Consider the following 20,980-nt stretch of genomic DNA (forward strand, 5'->3'; position numbering starts at 1 on the left):
ATCAACTTCAAATCTCTCAGCACAACTTTTGTCTAGATAAATCAGACTGCTTACTTTTCCTTAAGGTCAAGAAATGTGAGTTATTTATCTTTGTCTCTGAAGCTCTGGCACAGGATAAATAGATGCTTTAAAATTGGATGAATAAGTTGAATCTATTTGTTGATCTTGTAGGCAAGGAGTTGGCATATGTTTTTATTATCTGTTCTTCCTTTTTTCTCCTTTACCCCTACACTTTAATTCCTGAACATTTCTTCCTTGCCTGAATTACTCACAGATATCCTATTCTGTCCCTTCACTGACTCAAAGGATGGCCAAGACTTTGCTGCTTTGCCTTCTATGAGCCCGAGAAGAGCCCAGAACAAAAAGGCACTAAGGAATTTTAATGCAGGACATTGAGAACAGTGAGAAAAATATTGGATTATTTCAGCATCCACCATGATGGTGATAAAATTGTTACTGCTACAAGTTATCAAGGCAAACTTTTTAATTTTTTTTCATCTTTAATGAATTTCTACATTAGAATGCCTATAAACTTGTTTCTCATGTTAAGTAAAGTTTAATGTATTCTATAACTCTAAAATATGGACCAATTTCCTATAGGACTTATTTTTCAAAATCAATTACCAACATTTAAAAAAAAATTTGAGGGGATTGATAGCCCTAAAGAGCAAAGGACCCATAAATTATGAGAAATTAAATGATAAAGGCAAAGGGCAAAGGCTTTGGAATTGGGCAGAACTACATACTAATTGTCATGCTACCTCTTGTAAACTACAAGGATTTGGACAAGCTGTTTAAACTTACTGAGCTTTAGTTTCATTATCTTTAAAATGAGCCAGTGCCTACCTTATAAAGTCACTATGAGAATAAGAGAAAAAATAAATTAGATGTTATCTAGGGTAATATTTGCATAAAGTAGGTGGTTGTAAGTCTATCATAATCACAGTAAATGATTATGATTAGTGGTGATTGTGGAGGTGATAGTACTGGTATTAACTAGGTGTGGCAAGGCCAAGGCTCTGCAAGGGTTGACTTCTCTCTGATCCTTTCTTACTCTTCTTTCTGGGTCAGTCTTAAATAGAACCTTTTCCTCTGTCCTATGCTGTATGTTGGTGTTTTTTTGGTTGTTAACTAATCCTTGCTAAGAAGCCCTGTCTCCCTTCCAGGGAGTATTTGTGTTTTAATAGAGGTACTCTTTAAGGTCAGATATAGGCTCAGGGATCTGAATAAAGATAGAAACTAAGGTAACACTACTCCATTGCTCTGTCTTTCATCTTTTCCTGAAAATTTGTTTTCTCCACTCCAGGATCCCAAAACTAGGTGTATCAGTTAACCTTTGCTACATAACAAATTTCCCCAAAACTTGGAATCAGCAACAGTTTTATTATTTCTTGTGATTCTTAGGGTAGGCTATATAGTTCTTCTGCTCCAGATAGTGTTGGCTGGAGTCACTTATGTAGCTGCTATTAGCTTGGACCTCAGCTGGGACCGAAACATTCTAAAGATTTCTCACATCTGGTGCCCTAATGAAGGAGGATGTAATGACTGGGAGTTGTCTAGGTTTCTCTCCCTCCCTCCCTCTCTATCTAGCTCCATCTTTATCTATCATTCTCTGTTACTAGGTAGTTGAGTCCTTGCTAATTTACATGAAGGCTGCATCGCAAAGAGGGCAAATACAGAAGCTTCATAATTCCAGAAGTCACACACTATCTCTTCTGCCATATTCTGTTGGTCAGAGAAAGTCACAGGACTAGCTCAAATTCAAGGGGAGAGGAAATAAACTCTGTGTTTTGATTGGGAGAGAGGCATGTATGGATAAGAATGTGAGGCTTGTTTGGTGGCCATATTTGCAGCCAACCACCCTCTGGGAAACCATTCCATCTCACCACATCTTCCACCTTCTCCTCCTGACTCCCTTTTTATATTTTTTCTGTCAGGGTCAGTGGAATCAACGGTTTCTCAGTTTATAAGGGGTGAATGGTTGTCATCATTCTCTTTAATGTAGTATGTTTATTGGAAAATACATGGGTTTTACAGACATATAGACCTCCAAATGGATGCCAAAGGCACTTATTCCTGATTGTATGACACTGAACAAGGTACATCAGCTCTCCTACCTCATGTACTAAGTAGAGAGGATAAAACTTACCTGATAGGGTTAACATGAGGTTTATATTAATACAGTTTATCCACAGTGATTAACTGAAACATGATAGATGCTCAATAAATGCTAAAAATTCCTCTATTTTTCCCTGTTTCTACCTCTCTCTCCCAGTTTTTCTATCCATTACCTTTAAGTGGAAAAGAAAAATTTTTGAAACTTTCTAAAAACCACTTATAATAATCAAATGCATTTGTCCTAAGCCCTCCGGCAGTTTCCAAAAAAAATGCTTCAAGCTTTATAGAGCATTTTGAAAATTACTATTCTCTTATGCTGATTGCCTTATTCTTTCCTGAAATTATCATGCTATTGCTACCCCTGAGCCTTGGCTCATGTCTCCTGTTGCCTAAGTAATCCATCTTCATTGTCTGTTCCTAGGTCCACATGAAATCCTTTTTCTTCTAAAAGATTGTGTTTCTGGTGCCTAATATTTACAACTTTGTGTTTTAATCTATCTCTTTTTCCATCAGTTTTATTCTGCATAATAATTTTTGGGGTCTTTTAAACCATCTTCCTCTGAACTACTCACTCCAAATTTCACACACTATAATTACAACTAAACTATTGGCACTTTTCAGTAAAAATATGTTAACTTGAATTCTTCTACAGAACACCCAAATAAGCATTAAAAACTTGTTTCAAGGGCCACACCATCCGTGCAAGATTCCAGAAACTGCATTATTTGATGTTTTGATAAATCCTGTAGGGGGAAGAATAAGCAGGAACTAACAGCAATGATTAGGGACAATTGACTGATTACAATTTTTGAGAGTACAAAAGTGAAGAAAGCACATTATCTTGCTTGATTCATGCATTATTTTGTGTGATTAGAATTTCCATAAAAGAAACTCCTAACCAGTATGTGATGAAGCATTTAAAAAACTAAATTGTGAATAAGAGAATTCTGTGTCTATCATAATACTTGTTATATTTAGAATATGCAGGAAATTTTTTCATTAGTGTGTGTTGCTAGATTTATTTATGTCCTTGATAAATATTGTCAGAACTATGTCCTAAAAGAGTAAGTAATTAGAGGCCAGTTCTCACCAATCCATTAGAGTTTTTATGGCTAAACACCATTTGTTTGGTCTTTCTGCATATAAAATCCTCTAAATCCAAAAGCAAAAGTCAGTTCACATCTTTCCGGTGTAGATCATCCTAATATTTTTCTAACAGTTAAAATTAAATTATTTAACATGATCCCAGTAACCTGGGCCAAAAGTTTTCTCCCAGTTTCTCTGTTTTCTACTTAACTAGCAACATTCAACTTAAAAAAATGGAGTAAAAAGCAGAAATGCAGTGTCCTCTGGCAGATTGGTGTGCTATTTCTGATTTGTGTACATACAGCTCTCTCTGTGAAATTCCTGGTGCTCACTAAAAGATAATTACCCCATCCTTGGTCCAGTTATTTGAATTTATATCTGAAAGACACTTTCATGAATTCAAAGGATTCAAAGAATCACTCATCAAAGTATTTTTGTTTCTATGATATTTTCTGAAAATATGTTTCTACCAGTATTGTTAAGAAGCGTAGATTTTTTTTAAAATAGAAATACTTACTCTTCCATTTGCCTCTCCTCCTCCTCTGTTAACTGTTTGGTGAATATTTTTTCTGATTTTAATATTTTAATTTTCAAATATAGGGAGTGTTCACTTTTAAGAATCAAAATGGCTAGTGGTTTGGTACCTGCTTAGATTATAACCACAAATTTTGATGTCTTTTAGTATGTTTTAAAACTTTTTTGTTATGAAAAATTTTAATCCAGAAAAAAAAGTAGAAAACATATTACAATAAAATCCCATGCATTCATTATCTAGCTGTAACAATTATCAACTTTTAAAAGTAGATAGATAATCATCAAAATATCTACAAACAATAAATGCTGGAGAGGGTGTGGAGAAAAGGGAACCCTCTTGCACTGTTGGTGGGAATGTAAATTGATACAGCCACTATGGAGGAGAGTATGGAGGCTCCTTAAAAAACTAAAAATAGAACTACCATATGACCCATTAATCCCACTACTAGATATATACCCTGAGAAAACCATAATTCAAAAATAGTCATGTACCACAATGTTCATTGCAGCTCTATTTACAATAGCCAGGACATGGAAGCAACCTAAGTGTCCATCGACAGATGAATGGATAAAGAAGATGTGGCACATATATACAATGGAATATTACTCAGCCATAAAAAGAAATGAAATTGAGCTATTTGTAATGAGGTGGATGGACCTAGAGTCTGTCATACAGAGTGAAGTAAGTCAGAAAGAGAAAGACAAATACTGTATGCTGACACATATATATGGAATTTAAGAAAAAAAAATGTCATGAAGAACATAGGGGTAAGACAGGAATAAAGACACAGACCTACTAGAGAATGGACTTGAGGATATGGGGAAGGGGAAGGGTAAGCTGTGACAAAGTGAAAGAGCGGCATGGACATATATACACTACCAAACGTAAGGTAGATAGCTAGTGGGAAGCAGCCGCATAGCACAGGGAGATCAGCTCGATGCTTTGTGACCGCCTGGAGGGGTGGGATAGGGAGGGTGGGAGGGAGACGCAAAAGGGAGGGGATATGGGAACATATGTATATGTATAACTGATTAAATTTGTTATAAAGCAAAAAATTAAAAAAAAATCTAAAAAAAAATTACTTGTTCCTTTAAGACTTGATAACACTGAGCTTTAAAACCATCTGAAATAGCCTTTAGTAGGGATGATAAGCAGTATGAATGAAATTGTCTCTTTCTCTACTTCCTTCCATGGTCATTGGTCTATTCAAGGTTTTTACCACTTTGGGGACCTATTTTGGGAATTAACTACTCTCCCCAAAATATTCATTTAATCTAGAAAACTATACTGATAGATTTTGCACAAAGTAATCTCATCATTTTAAAAGTCTTCTCAATTTATGGTCCTTTTTAAAAGCTTAACATTGTTGATGTTGTCTCTATTTTTCCTTGAATACAATTGCCAGAAGTTTAACACTTTTATCTTCTTTTGGTTTTATTGATCATATATTTTCTAAACTTTCTTTTCCATTTCATTTATTTCTTTCACTTGTATATCCTTCTGGTTGACTCTTATTGGGTTTTCTCTTAGAGCAAGCCATAGTTATGGAGGTGACCATACAGGTTTATCCTGTGTCTGAGAGACCCTTTCACACAGGACTATGATTTAACAGGGCACATGGCTGCCCAACTAGAGACTGTATTCCCCAGCTTTGTCTACAGCTCAGTGTGGCTGACATAGTCTGAGGAAAAGTGAAGTGGGCTTCTGCCTACCTTCTACTTTTCCTTTTTTTTCTCTTCTTCCCATTCTCTATATCCCAACCCTCCAGGACTTCTTTGAGTTCTTCCAAGACACTGAGCTCCCTTCTGACCAAGGTTCTCACACCTTTTATTTGCTCTCAATAATGTTCTTCCCTCTGCCACCCGTCATCTTATTAATAACTCTTCCTCCTTCAGGTTTTAAACCTGAGTCATTCATCTTAAGCAATTGATGCCTCACCACTAACCACCCCAACTCTAAGGAATCTGGTCAGGTCCCACTGCTACATGGTCCAATTCCACTTTAATCTTGTCCTTTATTTGTTGTGAAATATTTTTTACATTCAAAAATATAATATCTGTAATACATATGATATGAAAATATTCTTTAAAATCCCCATACACCCCAAAGCCAGTTTAACAAAACAGAATTTTACTAATTCCATTTAGTAAGGCACATGGTAACCCAGCTAGATACTACGTTTTCCAATATCTGCAATTTGCTGTAGTCATATGATTATGGGTAGTTTTTAGCACATACATTTCCCTAGATGGTATATTACTTAGTTTTGCATGTGTGTGAATATTATAAAAATGATGCCATTTTGTCAGTGCTCATCTTTATTGTTTTTGTACTTAGATTTGTGTTTTTGAGATCTTTCTGTGCCAACAGGTAGGGGCACCATTTCTTTCATTTTCCAATTATTCTCACTAAGGCTACTTTAATGGAATTTTAACATCCTATGTCATGACTATACAACCATTTATGCATTTCTTTTTTGTTTATGGACATTTGGCTTGTTTCTAGTTATACACACAAACACACTTGTGTTTCAAATGTATTTCATATGTATATTTTATGTGTTTGTATTTATATGAAAATTATGAATTTCACTGTCAAGACCTTTTTTTTTTTTAAGTGAGTTGTTCCCAACTCTATTTTTTATTTTTTATTTTTTCATTTGGGAGCTACCAACCCAGGACCATTTTAAATTCATTCCTTTGCCTGGGAGATTTTTGATCACCTAAGTGGAATGATTTTCAGTCCCAATATTGCATAAGGGTTAAATCATGATTAAAACTTTTCAAGGAAACCTTTTTTTTTTTTTCTTCCACTTAGAGCTAAGACCAAGACACATACATTTCTCTGACATTTCCCTTTGAGGGATTATTTTTTTAAATTATAAAATTCCTGTTGTTTGATTTGGAATATCTCACCCATAATTAGATTTCTCCACAGAGAAGGGATTTGGCTTATTGACTGCCATAAATCTCTAATCTGGTCCATTTTGTAGTTAGCATTGTAATTCTATCCATCATTTTCATACCGACTGACATTGCATAAGCAGCCTGCTGGCCTTTCCTACCACATTCCTATAGACACTATCTTAAAACTCCGGCAGTTTTCCAAATTAAGTATATGTAAAAATTACACCCTGCTCGATTAATTGTTACATTTTCAGATGCTACTTATAAGACTTCTATGCAGACCAAAAAAACTTAACACATGAAGACGTTAACCTTAACTTTTAGTAGTACAATAAAATGTGCTTTGGTCAATCAAGTTTCCAAAAAAACGTACCCCTTTTGATCTTCTACATTGTGTTTTTTTGTTAATCTGTTTTTATTGATTCAGGTCTATAGTTATATATATTCTATTTTAAACATTCTTTCAAAGTTTGAAGCAAAAGGTGAGCAATGAAAAAACATGTAACATCAGATTAGACTTTTGCCATGAATAAAACATCCTATTTTCTTGTCATTAAAAATTAAAGGCCTTGAAACACCTGGAGATCAGGCTGAGAGGGGTACTGATTATGACATATTCATCTATGTGACACTTAACACTAAGCAGCATTTGAACATTGATTTAAATCATTAAAGGACTTGGGCTACATGTGGAAGTAGAGAATTTAGGCCAATCTGGCTTCACAGACTGGCCCTACTCCTAACTAGCCATGTGGTCATGTGACACGATATTAGACCTTTCAGTTTTCTCCTCTGTAAATGGAGGATTATAATGCTTATCTCACTGAGTATTTATGAAGATTAATTGAAATCGGTTAATACTGAGGATCTAGAACAGGGCCTGGCACACACTGGCCATCAATAATAGTTACATGGCTTCCCCAATGTAGCAAACAAACCAAATCATTTTTATGAAGAGGAATCAAACAGCCTTCAAAGTACTACAGAGGTTTGATGATGAAGCTTAGATAAATAAGTTTTTAATTTTTATATTTTGCAATTATTGTCATATATATAGAATTTATTAAGCATAAAATTATATGTTCACCAACTGACCAAATAAACACTAAATGTTTCTTCATTTCATAGAGTCAATTTATATATTTCTCTTTGGCAGTAGGCCTTTGGAAAGAAAATAAAATAGCTGAATTCCTACCTAATTTTACTAAAATAGAATCCAATTGGATTAAAATTTTAAATGTTTAAAATAAAAAAATGAAGACATAAACATGTTGGAAGAAAGCAGACAGATTTTTTAAAAATAATTTTTGAGTGAAGACAGTTTGGTTATGCCGGACATAAAGTCTAGACACCAAAAATTTATAGATGATAAGCCTGACAACATAAAAAATGTAAAATTTTTATACAGCATAAATAAAAATCCAAGGTCAAGTAACAAAAGGGGAACATTGTCAACAGCATGTGTGATAAGAAAATGGTAACTAATATACAAAGAGCTCATGCAAATAAATAGAAAGTACCAACTTAATTTCAAAATTGACAAAAATAATATGAATAGACTTCATAAGAATAAATGCAATTGGACAATATTTAAGTGAATGCTTATCCACACTCATCATTTTAAAAATGTGCAACTTCAAACAATGTTATGACACCTTTCAGCTATTAAAATGTTAGGCTACTCTTATTTTATATTTCATAATTTTGGTGTCTGTGGTAAAGCAGACACATCTACTCAATGTTGCTGGGAGTGTAAGCTGCTGGAATTAAATTTGGAATATGTATACCAAAATTTGAAATGTACATATCCATTCCTAGTAATTTATTTACTGAATATCTTGACATACCAATGCACAGCTCTATGCATTTAAGAATTTTCATTGCAGGATTATCTACACAGATTTTTTAAAAATCCTGGATAAACCTAAATATTCATGATAGGGAAATAGTAAAGGAAATAAGACTAGTTATATCCTTAACATGGTACACTCTTAGCTGTAAAAAAAATGACAGAGAACTATAATGTGCAAATGAGAAATGATTTACATTACTTTGATGTGGAAAAAGTAAAATATAAATAGTTTTTATTGCAAATTTCCATTTATGCAAAGAAATAAATATAAATGTGGATACAGCATATGTATTACATATTTTTTTCTGGAAAGAATTGAGAAAAAAAAGTTGAAAGTAGAATTAGGGATATGAACGTGGAACAGCAGGAAGGAAGGAGTAAGATTTTTTTTGCTTAATGCTTTCCTGAACTGTTTGAAAGTTTCTCTGTGCTCTTGTATGTTTTACTTTAATTTTAAAAAATAATGATGTTAATATGATGATAAACGTAAATAAATTGTAAGGAACTAAAATTAAATGTCATTAGGAGCCAACAAATAATTTTAGGTGTTGAAAAACATGTACTATGTGCTCTTAAGAAGGAACTGCCAAAATGACATTCTTGGGGTCAAATGATACATTCATTGATGCTTAATGAGTTTTATTTTCCCCCAGACAAAGCCAAAGGAAGATCAAGAACAGGGATCCACTTTGATTCAGCTCGGAGACGGAGCCGAGCTGTCCTTTATCACATCTCTGGCCACCTGCAAAGAAGAGAAAAGAACAAATTGAAAATAAATAATGTAGGTGGTGTGTGTGTACACAGTGAATGCTAGACTTTCCCTTGGTGGCAGTATTTGATTCACAAAAGAAAGCCTCCAATTATGCATTTATTGGCTTTGCTAGATTTTTTTTTCCACTTTGGCTTGTGCTTTCCTATAAAAAACAAACTGGAAAAGGTCAGCAGTCACGAGGCATTTCTGTAATAAAAATGATTAATCATAGTGTTATCACAGCATAGAATATTATTTCAGTCCGTACAATATGGTACTAGGGACACTGCAAATGGGACTGGTTACATTTTATGAACAAGTTATATTACACATCCATAGTTTGTTGGTTAAAATTTCTCAAATTTAATTTTAGCTCCATCTGTTTTGCACCTTATCTAATTTCACTGAATGCTTTCATCCAGGGGGACCATGAACAAATCAAAGTCATTACTTTATTTGGAAAATTTACATTTTATGAAACACAGAGTTGGAAATTTCACACCTTGGAACTGGGTTTGAAGTGACATGCCATATATTATATGGTTTTTTTTTAAAGTCACACTTTTAGTAAATTATGGTAGGGCTCTTCTCTGAAACCTGGTGGTTATCTGTCAACTGTGCCTATAAAAGGTGACTCTGTGGTGTTTTAAGTGACACACGTCCTCCAGGATTTTACAGTTAATTTTATAATTGGTTCTGAGAACTAAGAGACTTCACTCGGAGATCCAGAACTCTGTCTGTTTGGTTGTAGATATTCAAAGATGATTTTTCAAATGATGGTAGTGTCATTCATCTGCCTTGTGGAATCTCCAGAACATACAACTTTGGGGGTATGTGTGACTATGGGCAACAGACATCAAGACTCAGGGTCTAACTTGCCAATGACTTTAGAAAAAGTCATATCAAACAACCATTGCTGTTTTGGAATTGATCTCAGATCCTGAGGTTCTGGGAGTAAAGGACGCAAGAGAGTCTTTGGCATCTCATTGTACACAGAGAGCTTGAGACTACCTAATCTGACATACGGATGCTTTGCTAAAGCAGTCATGCATCAGAAACACAAAGTATCTGCTTACTTGATTTTAGTGAGCAAAGATGCACGAGCCCAGGTGTAGAGCACAATCTGACATGAAAGGGCTGCCAACCTGGTTGTGTTTCAGTGGGATTCCTCTCTGGAAGCCAGACAAGCTATTTGCATCTGTTTGTGGTCCAGGACCGTCACCCATGCTGGTGCTGATCTGCCACGCACCACTGTTAAGAGTCACATTATGTTTAGTTTGTCTTGGCTTAATATAAAGATTTTCTAGGGACACCCGCATGTCACATTGGTTTCCTGAGAGTCCAGGGATAGACTTCAAACCGTGCACACCACTAGATCTCTGAATCCTTCCCCTGGTTCCTCGTCATACCTGCCTTCAGTTACCAAGTCAGCCTTAGTGACAGTAAACAAGTTCTAGGAAGAAACAAATGTAACCACACCTGGGGTTGATTCTATGCAAGCCAGTCAGCAAAACACCTAAACACATATTAGCCTGAGATTCTGTAATGCTGAAAGATGACACTCTTCTAGCATTTAGTCCAGAGTCATTTAAATGTACTAAGTATTAGTGAGCTTAAAAATGCATTCACAGAACATGCTGTTTTTCCCCTTTTGATCAACAAAGTACAGAACAGTACTTAAAAATCTTATTTAAAAAATCATAACTCCCACCCCTTGGCTAATTTGCTAAATTGCATTTATTTAAGAAGTACAAATATCAGGGTGGAGCATTAAAATAACACATGGTAAGGAAGGGTGTCAAATCAGCACAGTGAATCTGACAATACAGGTAATGTCTTATTTCTGAAAAGGAAATGTGGAATCAGGACTGGCCTTGTTCACCATCTCTTTTCAAGGAGAACAGGGCATAATGACTAAAAGACAACAGAAAGAGAGAAGAGGGAAGAGGAAACAATGATCTGAATGGTTTACTGGCTAGACAATCAGTCTTTGGGGAATTCTGGATATGTTAACATTCATGTGCCCCCCAAGAAAGACTTCTTAATGTTTTTGTAGCTTTTTGCTATTTACAAATTATTTTTGCTGTTATCAAATCATTTGATCCTTACAGCAGGCCATTACTAGATATGATTTTTATTCGTTCCAATTTAAAGATGGAAAAGAACAACTTATTTGAGGTCTCAAAAGTAGAACAGCAGATGTGGGACCCATCCATGAATCTTCTGACTCAAAGCCATGGTGCTTCTGCCCCTACCTTGCTGCTTCTCTGATACAATTCTGTGGAATAGGAATGTATGATTCAACTCAGAACAAATTAGCTCATCAGGCCATTAGCAAGCTCTGAGAATCAGGATGTAACACCCTTTAATCCTGGCTCTAACTTTGCTACATGGTACCTCTTGGAAAAGGTTTTTAATTTCTGGTTTCCTTGATTTGTTACTCTGTCTATTACATGACATTGGGATGATGCAAATGTCTTCAACCCAAAGATCACATGGGAGCCTTGGGAGCTTGAAGGGACAGTGCTTTAGATGCCCACATATTACCAACAGGGTACCGGGCTGGTAGTCATCGAAGGCATATGCTACCTTGCAATTAGCGTAATTACTGTAGAAACATTTTCCCATCCCTTTGTTCATTTGGATGTTAATTTCAAAGACATGTTGCAAAAATAGTTTAGGAAACAGTTACCTTGATTAGGCTTTGACCTTAACTACTCTGTTTCTGTAATACATAGGGTAGAGGTTAAACTACTCAAACACCATTGGTACTAAACAATACGCTTGAAAATTAATAAATAAGATATATAACTAACATCGAGGATAGTTGGTTGTATTATTCTTTAGGCAAACTTCATAGGTTTCAGGGTTATAAATAATGTCTTTTCCCCCTTACTTGCTAAAAGCACACTTTCTAATTGTAAGAAATTTTCTTCCATTGAAAAGGTTTTTGATAAAACTTTACAAATATAGAAGCAGGAGGAGGAGGACATCTCTTTTTTTCACTAGGTGATTGTGTCAGGATATATGCAGAATTTGAATGAAAAACCTTTTAAAATTTAAGTCTAATCTGAGATGTATTGGATTCTCAGTATATTTTAAAATAACTTCAATAATATATTTTAAGTAGCCTATAAAAATGAAATAGTGTGATTTATTTTCTGATTTGTGGAGATAACTATTACATTGCTGACCTTTTTCATCAGCATCACTAATGCTTCATATAATCAACATAATTCAATAAAAAAAATACTTTACTTCTTGAGTTTTCCCAACCTTCACTCCTAGAGCTGGCTTCTCCCTCAGATAAAGTAAACATTTCATTTCTGTAACATGATAGAAAAAGACTTATTTGGATAAAAATTGAGATATTCTTCCATGGCTTTTGGTTATGTGTTATCATAGTAAATATTTGAAAAAAATCGTATTGGAAACCATCATGTCCTATTGTAAATAGAAGTGCTTGTCAACCTTGAGATTTATACTCATGGACCCCAAGTCTCTCTTCGATGCACCAGCCTCAGCTTTGATGAGAAGCCCAACAGGGGTTACTTTCTTCTTCCTTCCTCAGTTTTATGTCATAATCCACCTTTGGAACCTGTTCCTAGAAACCAGAGAATGAGGCAAAGGAGGCAGGTCAAGTCAGGGAATTGAATGGAGCATAAACACCGTGGCAGATGGGCATCAAAGAACCATCTGGAAGGAGTGAAGCAGGCCCTCCCTCACCACCAAATCCTGGTTTTATCAGGTGCCCTGTGGGATGAGTGAGACTATTAACAGGAAGTAGAAACGTGTGCTGTAAATGCCTACCAAAGAGAGATGCAAGCTAGGAGAGGCATTCATATTAAGGTAGCAGAAATATTTGGGCACTGAGAGTCACCACTAAAGAGCTTGTGCTCCTGATTCCAAGTACTTTAGGTATCCCTGGACATACCACATTAATTTGCCCTTCCTTCAGTGCCAGAAGCAAGAAAACACGCTGCGACCTGCAAGTAACAGGTATTCAAGAACTTTGAACTGTTCATTCAACGTAACTTTCCAATTTAAGTTTCCATTACCTATCTTGTATTTCTCATTAATTGAGGTCAAAGGAAGGTCTGCAAGTATCTGGTCATAGGCTGTCAAATTGCCACACACGCTATTGTTGGGCCTCCCTTTGTCTCACAGCAATAAAGAGAATTGTTCCTCAATCTGGACTGCTTTCAAAGTGAAGTGCTTTTGCAGTTATAAAAACTCCGGCAGCTATAAAAACTCTTCTGCATTTAATCAGCTGCACAGTGAACATTGCTTTTCTCCTCCCATGACTTGAATAATAACTGTTAAGTAACTGTTTCTTGCTTTGCCATCTTAACAAGGGCTAGCCAGTGCCAGAATAAACCTATGTCCATCAAGGTTATGAGATTTGGGTTCCCAGCTGGAAACTTCACCAACAACCATAATACGAAATGCAAGGAGTCAGCACAACCTGCTTTTAGTTTGAAAGACATGTTAACAGCTATTCACAATTGAATTGATCATATAGCTCTAACCTTTTGAGAAAAAAAAAATGATACCTTTGCTGCTATTAGAAGTATTTCAGGCCCAATAAATTCTTTAGATAATGACTGTCATCTCAAAACTATAAGTATATGGAATGTCCCCATGACAGTAGGAACATAACTGTATCTTTGTGTTTATAATGTATGTAGGCTTATACTTGCAACTTTGGATGGTTCTAGGTGACATTCTAGGTAGTGATCTTTTAATTCTTCATGAACAAAATCTAGATTAGTCACTTATTAACACTGGTGACTACACTCTGCATATTCCTGTCACTTATGACAAAGATCTCTGCCCGATTTTAACATACTTAAAAGTCTACTTTTTGCATCACCAACTTCTAAAAGTCATTTGTAAGATGTATTGACATTGTTGGGGTATTGGGATTGACATATATATATTAATAAGTATAAAATGGATAACTAATAAGAACCTGCTGTATAAAAAAATAAATAAAATTCAAAAAAAATAAAGATGTATTGACATTGTATGTATAAATAATTCTCCCCATGTGTTTAAGGCTGTGTGTTCCTTATTTCTAATGTTGTGTTTCTCCCTTCTCTCCTTTTTTGTCTTTATCCACAGAATGTTTTTGTAGATAAACCAGCATTTCCGGAGTATAAAGTTTCTGATGCAAAAAAGTCCAAATTCATACTTTTGCATTTTAGCACTTTCAAAGCCGGCTGGGACTGGCTTATTCTATTGGCGACGTTTTATGTTGCCGTGACTGTACCTTACAACGTTTGCTTTATTGGCAATGATGACCTATCGACAACTCGGAGCACAACAGTCAGTGACATTGCAGTGGAGATTCTTTTTATTATAGGTAAGAACCCACGGCTGTTTTCCTAGATTTGCATAGGGGAAGTAAGTGTGTTCCAGATTTTTCTAACATGAATTTGAACTAAGATCCATTTGCATGGGCATGACTCAGCCTCTGATGCAAATTTTGGAGAAGCACATATTTGGATTTCTGAAAATTGCCTCTTCCAGCTTTCTCACTGTTCCTTTGTTCAAACAGATCTAAACCGATGTTTTTTGTTTCTATCCTTATTTCATCAAAAGTGGGTTGAAAAAGACTTAATGACTGTTTTGTTTGTACTCTCAACTTCTCTTATGATCTTACCTGTACAGGGTCAGAGATGAGCGTTGGCAAGAACCTATCAGTGGTGTTCTGATAATGGTCCCGTCTTGGGCATGTTTCTTCATGCCCATCGTGCTTTTCCGGCAGTTCATGGTGGTTGCCATAGGTGGCCTAGTTGCAGAAGCAACGGCTTACATAAACCTTCTAGTCAATCAGGAGAAACCCTGAGTATCTGATTTTAACGAAAGAAGAGGCCCCAAGGGATGTTTGCTAAGAATACTTATCTCTAGAATATTTGGAATCTCAGTTGAAGCTGCATCTGCTCCATGCTTGTAAGCCTTCTCCTATTTTCCTGTCTCTTAAAGCTTCGTCTTGTTTAGACCAAAGCCCAGCTCTTGCTTGCTCATTCTAGTTCTCCATGAAGGCTCAGATTGACCCCCATGTGGAGTTCCTGACCACCATTAGCAATTTGATTCCTTGTGTCTTTACCTTTTCATGGTGATGTAGGGTAACATCCTTTTCATAAAGATGAGAGAATGTTTGGAAAATGTTTTCAAGCAGTAGGTGAACAAGGAAATGAAAAAATGGACCCTAAAAGTTCAAAGAAAAGGAAATAAATAAGTGAGGCTGATCAAAAGATTGTTTCAGTGGCAGTGGTACTTTTTTCTCTGTGGAGCTGGTACAGCTTTGGATTCTCCAACTGAAGGTCTCACGTGTTTGCTCTGGAAGAGTTTGTATGTTCTTGATGTGGCTTTGGCATCACTGTTAACATTGCGCTTCCTGGACACACCCCTCAGACCTATGCTAGGACCCCAACTCCCACCCCAAAGGTGATGGCTGTAGTATGTTTAGGCCACTAGATGGCAATGTTGTCTAGTTAGGTAGCTTGGTAAGGCTGCAAACTCAAGGAAACTTATCTTTAACCTTTTTTTTTAACTTTAACTATTCTTTATTGGAAAAGTATAACCATAAGGGGTATTAAATCACAGTTAAATGGCAAGCAACAACATTCCAGTTTGAAAAAGAATTTAAAATGAAAACTGTACAAGAGACCTTTCAAGATGGCAGTGTAGGAAAAGCCTGAACTCACCTCCTCCCATGGAAACAGCAAATACACAGCTGTATATGGAACAACTTCCTGTGAAAAAGACCTGAAAACTAGCTGAACAGATCCTTCGCAAAAAGATAAAAGGACCACGTGAAGAAGGTAGGAGAGGCAAAGATTCGGTCTCACCAAAAACCCCAGTACTTATGTGGCAACCCACGCCTGGAAGGATCTCACATGTATGGAAATTCTTCCTGAGGAGTGAGGGGTTCATGCCTAACATCAGGACCCCAACCCTTGAGACCTGCACCTGAGAGACAAACCCCTCAAACATCTGACTTTGAAAGCCAATGGAGCTTACATCCAGAAGTCTCAAAGGGCTGTAGGGCACAGAGATTCCACTCTTAAAGGGCTCACTCACAGACTTACTCACCCTGGGACCAAGTGTTCAAGCAGCAGTTTGAAAAGTGCCTAGACCATATGTGAAGGAGATGTATTAGCTAATATTAACGTGTCTGCTCGAGGGGCAGAAGCTGGTGGGGGCTTTCTCCAGTGACTGAGGGGCTAGTGGGTGCCAGTTTTGGTCTCCTTCTATTTAGCTAGTGTTGATGGGCATACCCCACCCCACTAAAGCCACTGGTGCATACTCCTTGATTGCCTGGCTCTGGTGGCCAGGGAAACTTGTGCTTCTGGGCCCCATGGGGCTGAAACAGTCAGAGAGACAGTTCTCGGCAGGACATCACCCCTATGGCATAGCACAGACAGCACACTGAACACGCTCCAGATCTTCCTGTGAAAAAAGGTCTATTTTCTTGTCCTAGAGCTTCAGCCTGAAGGGCAGGCTTCAGGTTTACTACACATCTAGGAACTAAGAAGGTGCCCTCAGGGAACACAGGCTGGGGATGCCTTCTCTGTGCTCTTCCTTGGCCATACTACAGCTCACCAGTACTTCCCAGTGAAGAGCTTATAGACTCACCTGGAACCCTGATTTTTGCAATTGTCACCAGGGGGACACCTCCAAATTGCCTGGTCTAGTGGCCAGTAGGGTTTACAACTGAAGTCTCAGAGGACTGTAAATATTTGCAGACTTTAAAAGCTGATGACTGAGGACCTGACTTCCAATCAGCCTGAAACTAGGTGCTGAGATCCTCCCTTTGGAACATTGACAGGTATTGGCACACCCTCAACAACTGGGATCTATCAAGAGCCAATCAGGCTGCTTAGACAATCACAAAAGTTCGAGAGACAACCAAGAGCCAGGGCAAGGTTGAACAACAAGGTTCATCTCCTACAAAGGTCTCTCCAGGACTGAAAGGAGAATGCATAGAAACACAGAGAGCCAGGCAAAATGAGGAAACAAGAATATGTTCCAAAGGAAAGAACAAGTTAAAAACGCAGGGGGGGGGAAACTTAGTGAAATAGAAATAATAATCAATTAGGTAAAGAGTTCAAAAGAATGGTCATGAAGATCCTCACCAAACTCAGAAAAGAATGGATAAAAATAGTGAGAACTTTAACAAAGAGAAAGAAAATGTAAGAAGGCACATGACTGAAGAATATAATAGTTGAACTGGAAAATACACTAGAGGGATTCAACAGCAGACTAATTGAAGCAGAAGAAAGAATCGGTGATCTGGAAGACAGGGTAGTGGGATGCACCCAAAGAGAAGAGCAAAAAAGAAAGAAAGAAAAAATAATAATAATTGCAGTACTATTTACAATAGCCAGGACATGGAAGCAATCTAAATGTCCATCAACAGATGAATAGATAAAGAAGGTGTACATATATACAATGGAATATTACTCAGCCATAAAAAGGAATGAAATTGGGTCATTTGTAGAGATGTGGATGGACCTAGAGTCTGTCATACAGAGTGACGTAAGCCAGAAAGAAAAAAACAAATATCATATATTAGCACATATATGTGGAATCTAGAAAAATGGTACAGATGAACATATTTGCAGGGCAGGGGTAGAGATGCAGACATAGAAAACGAACATGTGGACATGGGGGAAAGGGGAATGGGATGAACTGGGAGATTAGGATTGGCATATACACACTACCATGTGTAAAATTGATAGCTAGTGGAAACCTGCTGTATGGCCCAGGGAGTTCAGCTCAGTGCTCTGTGATGACCTAGATGGGTGGGATGGGGGTGTTGGGAGGGAGGTCCAAGAGGGAAGGGATATAAGTATACATATAGCTGATTCACTTCATTGTACAGCAGAAATTAACACAACACTGTAAAGCAACTATACCTAAATAAATAAATAAGTGGAAATAGCTTAAATGATCTATGGGACAACATGAAGCAAAATAACATTTGCATTATAGAGGGTTCAGAAGGAGAAGAAAAAGAGAAAGGGGCAGAAAATTTATTTGAAGAAATAACAGCTAAAAACCTTAATAACGGGAAAGAAACAGACATCCAGATTCAGATCCAGAGAATTCCAAAAAGATGAACCCCAAAAGATCCATACCAAGGCACATTATAATTAAAATATCAAAAGTTAAAGAGAGAATGTTAAAAGCAGCAAGAGTAAAATGACTTGTGCACAGAGGCAGCCCCATAAGATTATAAGCAGATTTTTCAGGAGAAACTTTGCAGGCCAGAGGGGAGTAGCACAATATATTCAAAGTGTTGAAAGGGGGAAACTTCCAACCAAGAGTAATCTACCCAGTGAGATTGTCATCCAGAATCAAAGGAGAGAAAAACAGTTTTCCAGACAAGCAAAAACTAAAGTTCACACCACTAAAATGACTTTATAAGAAATGTTAAAGGGACCTCTAAAGGTACTAATTAGTAACAAAGAAATGAAAGTAAAAATTTTATCAATAAAGGTAAATATTTATAATAAAGGTAGTATTTAAGCATTTATAAAGCTGTTATGAAGGTTAAAAGATAAAATTAGTAAAAATAGCTATATGTACAATAATTAAGGAATACACAAAATAAAAAGATGTAAATTATGACATCAAAAAGAGAAGACATGGAGGGGTAGTTAAAATATAGGGTTTTAGAATGTACTCAAACTTACCTTGCTATCAACTTAAAATAGGCTGTTATTTATATATAGGCTATCATATGTGAGTATTGTGGTAATCACAAAACAAAAGCCTGTAGTAGATACCCAACAGATAATGAGAAAGGAATCTAACCATAACAGCAAAGAAAACCACCAAAGCACAAGGGAGGAGAACAAGAGAAGAAGAAAAAACAGAGAAGAACTACAAAAGTCAAAAATCAATTAACAAAACAGCAATAAGTACATACCTATCAAAAATTACATGTTCATGGACTAAATCAAAAGGCATAGAGTGGCTGAATGGATAGATAAACAAGACCCATCTACATACTGTCTATAAGAAACTCACTTTAGATGTAAGAACACACACAGACTGAAAGTGAAGGGATGGAAAAGTTGTTTCACACAAATGGAAAGCAAAAGAAAGTTGGGGTATCTATACTCAGATAAAATAGACTTTAAAACAAAGATGGTGGGCTTCCCTGGTAGCACAGTGGTTAAGAATCCACATGCCAATGCAGGGGACACGGGTTCATGCCCTGGTCTGGGAGGATTCCACATGCTGCAGAGCAGCTAAGCCCATGCACCACAGCTACTGAAGCCTGCACACCTGGAGCCTATGCTCCACAATGGGAGAAGCCACCACAATAAGAAGCCTGCACACCTCAATGAAGAGTGGCCCCCACTTGCCACAACTAGAGAAAAAGTCTGTGCACAGCAACAAAGACCCAACACTTCCAAAACTAAATAATAAAAAATAAATTTAAAAAATATATATATAAAATAAAACAAAGATGGTAATAAGAGGCAAAGTCAGATATTACATAATGAGAAAGGGATAAATACAACAAGAAGATATAACATTTGTAAATATTTATGCACCCAACATAGGAGCACCTAAATATACAAAGCAAATATTAACAGACCTAAAGGGAGAAATAGAGAGCAATACGATAATACTAGGGAACTTTAATATCCCACATACATCAATGCATAGATCATTCAGAAGAAAATCAATAAGGAAGCATTGGCCTTAACACATTAGATCAGAGGCAATGAATATATATATACAGAACATTCCATCCAAAAGTAGCAGAATACACATTCTTCTCAAGTGTACATGCAATATTTTCCAGGAGAGATCATATGTTAGGCCACATAACAAGTCTCAATAAATTAAAGAAGATTGAAGTCATGTGAAGCCTTTTCTTCTGACCACATGGTATGAAACTAGAAATCAATTACAAGAAAAATACTGGGAAAATCTCAGATATGTGGAGATTAAACAAATGCTACCGAACAAGAAAAGGGTCAATGAGGCAATCAAAGGTGAAATTTTAAAATACCTTGAGACAAATAAAAATGAAAATACAACATACCAGAATCTTTTGAATGCAACAAAAACAGTTTCAAGAGGGAAGGAAGTTCAGAGTGATTCAAGCGTACCTCTAGAAACAGAAGAATCTCAAATAAACAACCTAACTTTACACCCCCAAAAAGCTAGAAAAAGAACACAGTCCAATGTTAGAAAAAGGAAGAAAATAATAAACATTAGAGAAGAAATAAATGAAGTAGAGACTAAAAAGACAATGGAAAAGATCAATAAAACTAGGAACTGGGTCTTTGAAAAGATAAGCAAAATTGACAAACCATTAGCTAGATTCAGTAAAAGAAAAAAAGAAGAGAAACTCAAATAAAACCAGAAATGAAACAGGAGAAGATACAACTGATAGCAAAGAAATACAAAGGGTCATAAGGGACTACTATGAACAATTATATGCCCAAAAATTGGCTAACCTAGAAGAAATGGGTAAATTTCTAGAAACATACAATCTTCCAAGACTGAATTATGAAGAAATAGAAAACCTGAATAGACAATTTACTAGTAAGGAGATTGAGTCAGTAATCAAAAACCATCCAACAAACAAAAGTCCAGGACCAAATGGCTTCACTGGTGAATTCTACCAAGCACTCAAAGAAGATTTAATACCTATTCTTCTCAAACTCTTCCCAAAAATTGAACTCATTCTATGAGCC

The 20,980-nt window shown here is 36.4% G+C and overlaps 1 protein-coding gene across 1 annotated transcript in view; it reads left to right on the forward strand.

Annotated features, from left to right (window-relative positions):
- Positions 1 to 20,980, forward strand: part of KCNH8 (potassium voltage-gated channel subfamily H member 8) — a gene marked incomplete at both ends in the record, with an annotated part of 333,350 nt that overhangs the window by 162,508 nt on the left and 149,862 nt on the right. Inside the window, 2 exons of the mRNA XM_081235814.1 lie at positions 9,151 to 9,278; positions 14,373 to 14,613. Coding sequence (XP_081091940.1) covers positions 9,151 to 9,278; positions 14,373 to 14,613 — 369 coding nt within the window. The remainder of the gene's footprint in view (positions 1 to 9,150; positions 9,279 to 14,372; positions 14,614 to 20,980) is intronic.

This window comes from Mesoplodon bidens, assembly GCF_964165515.1.
Source record: "Mesoplodon bidens genome assembly, chromosome: 5".
Classification (NCBI taxonomy): domain Eukaryota; kingdom Metazoa; phylum Chordata; class Mammalia; order Artiodactyla; family Ziphiidae; genus Mesoplodon; species Mesoplodon bidens.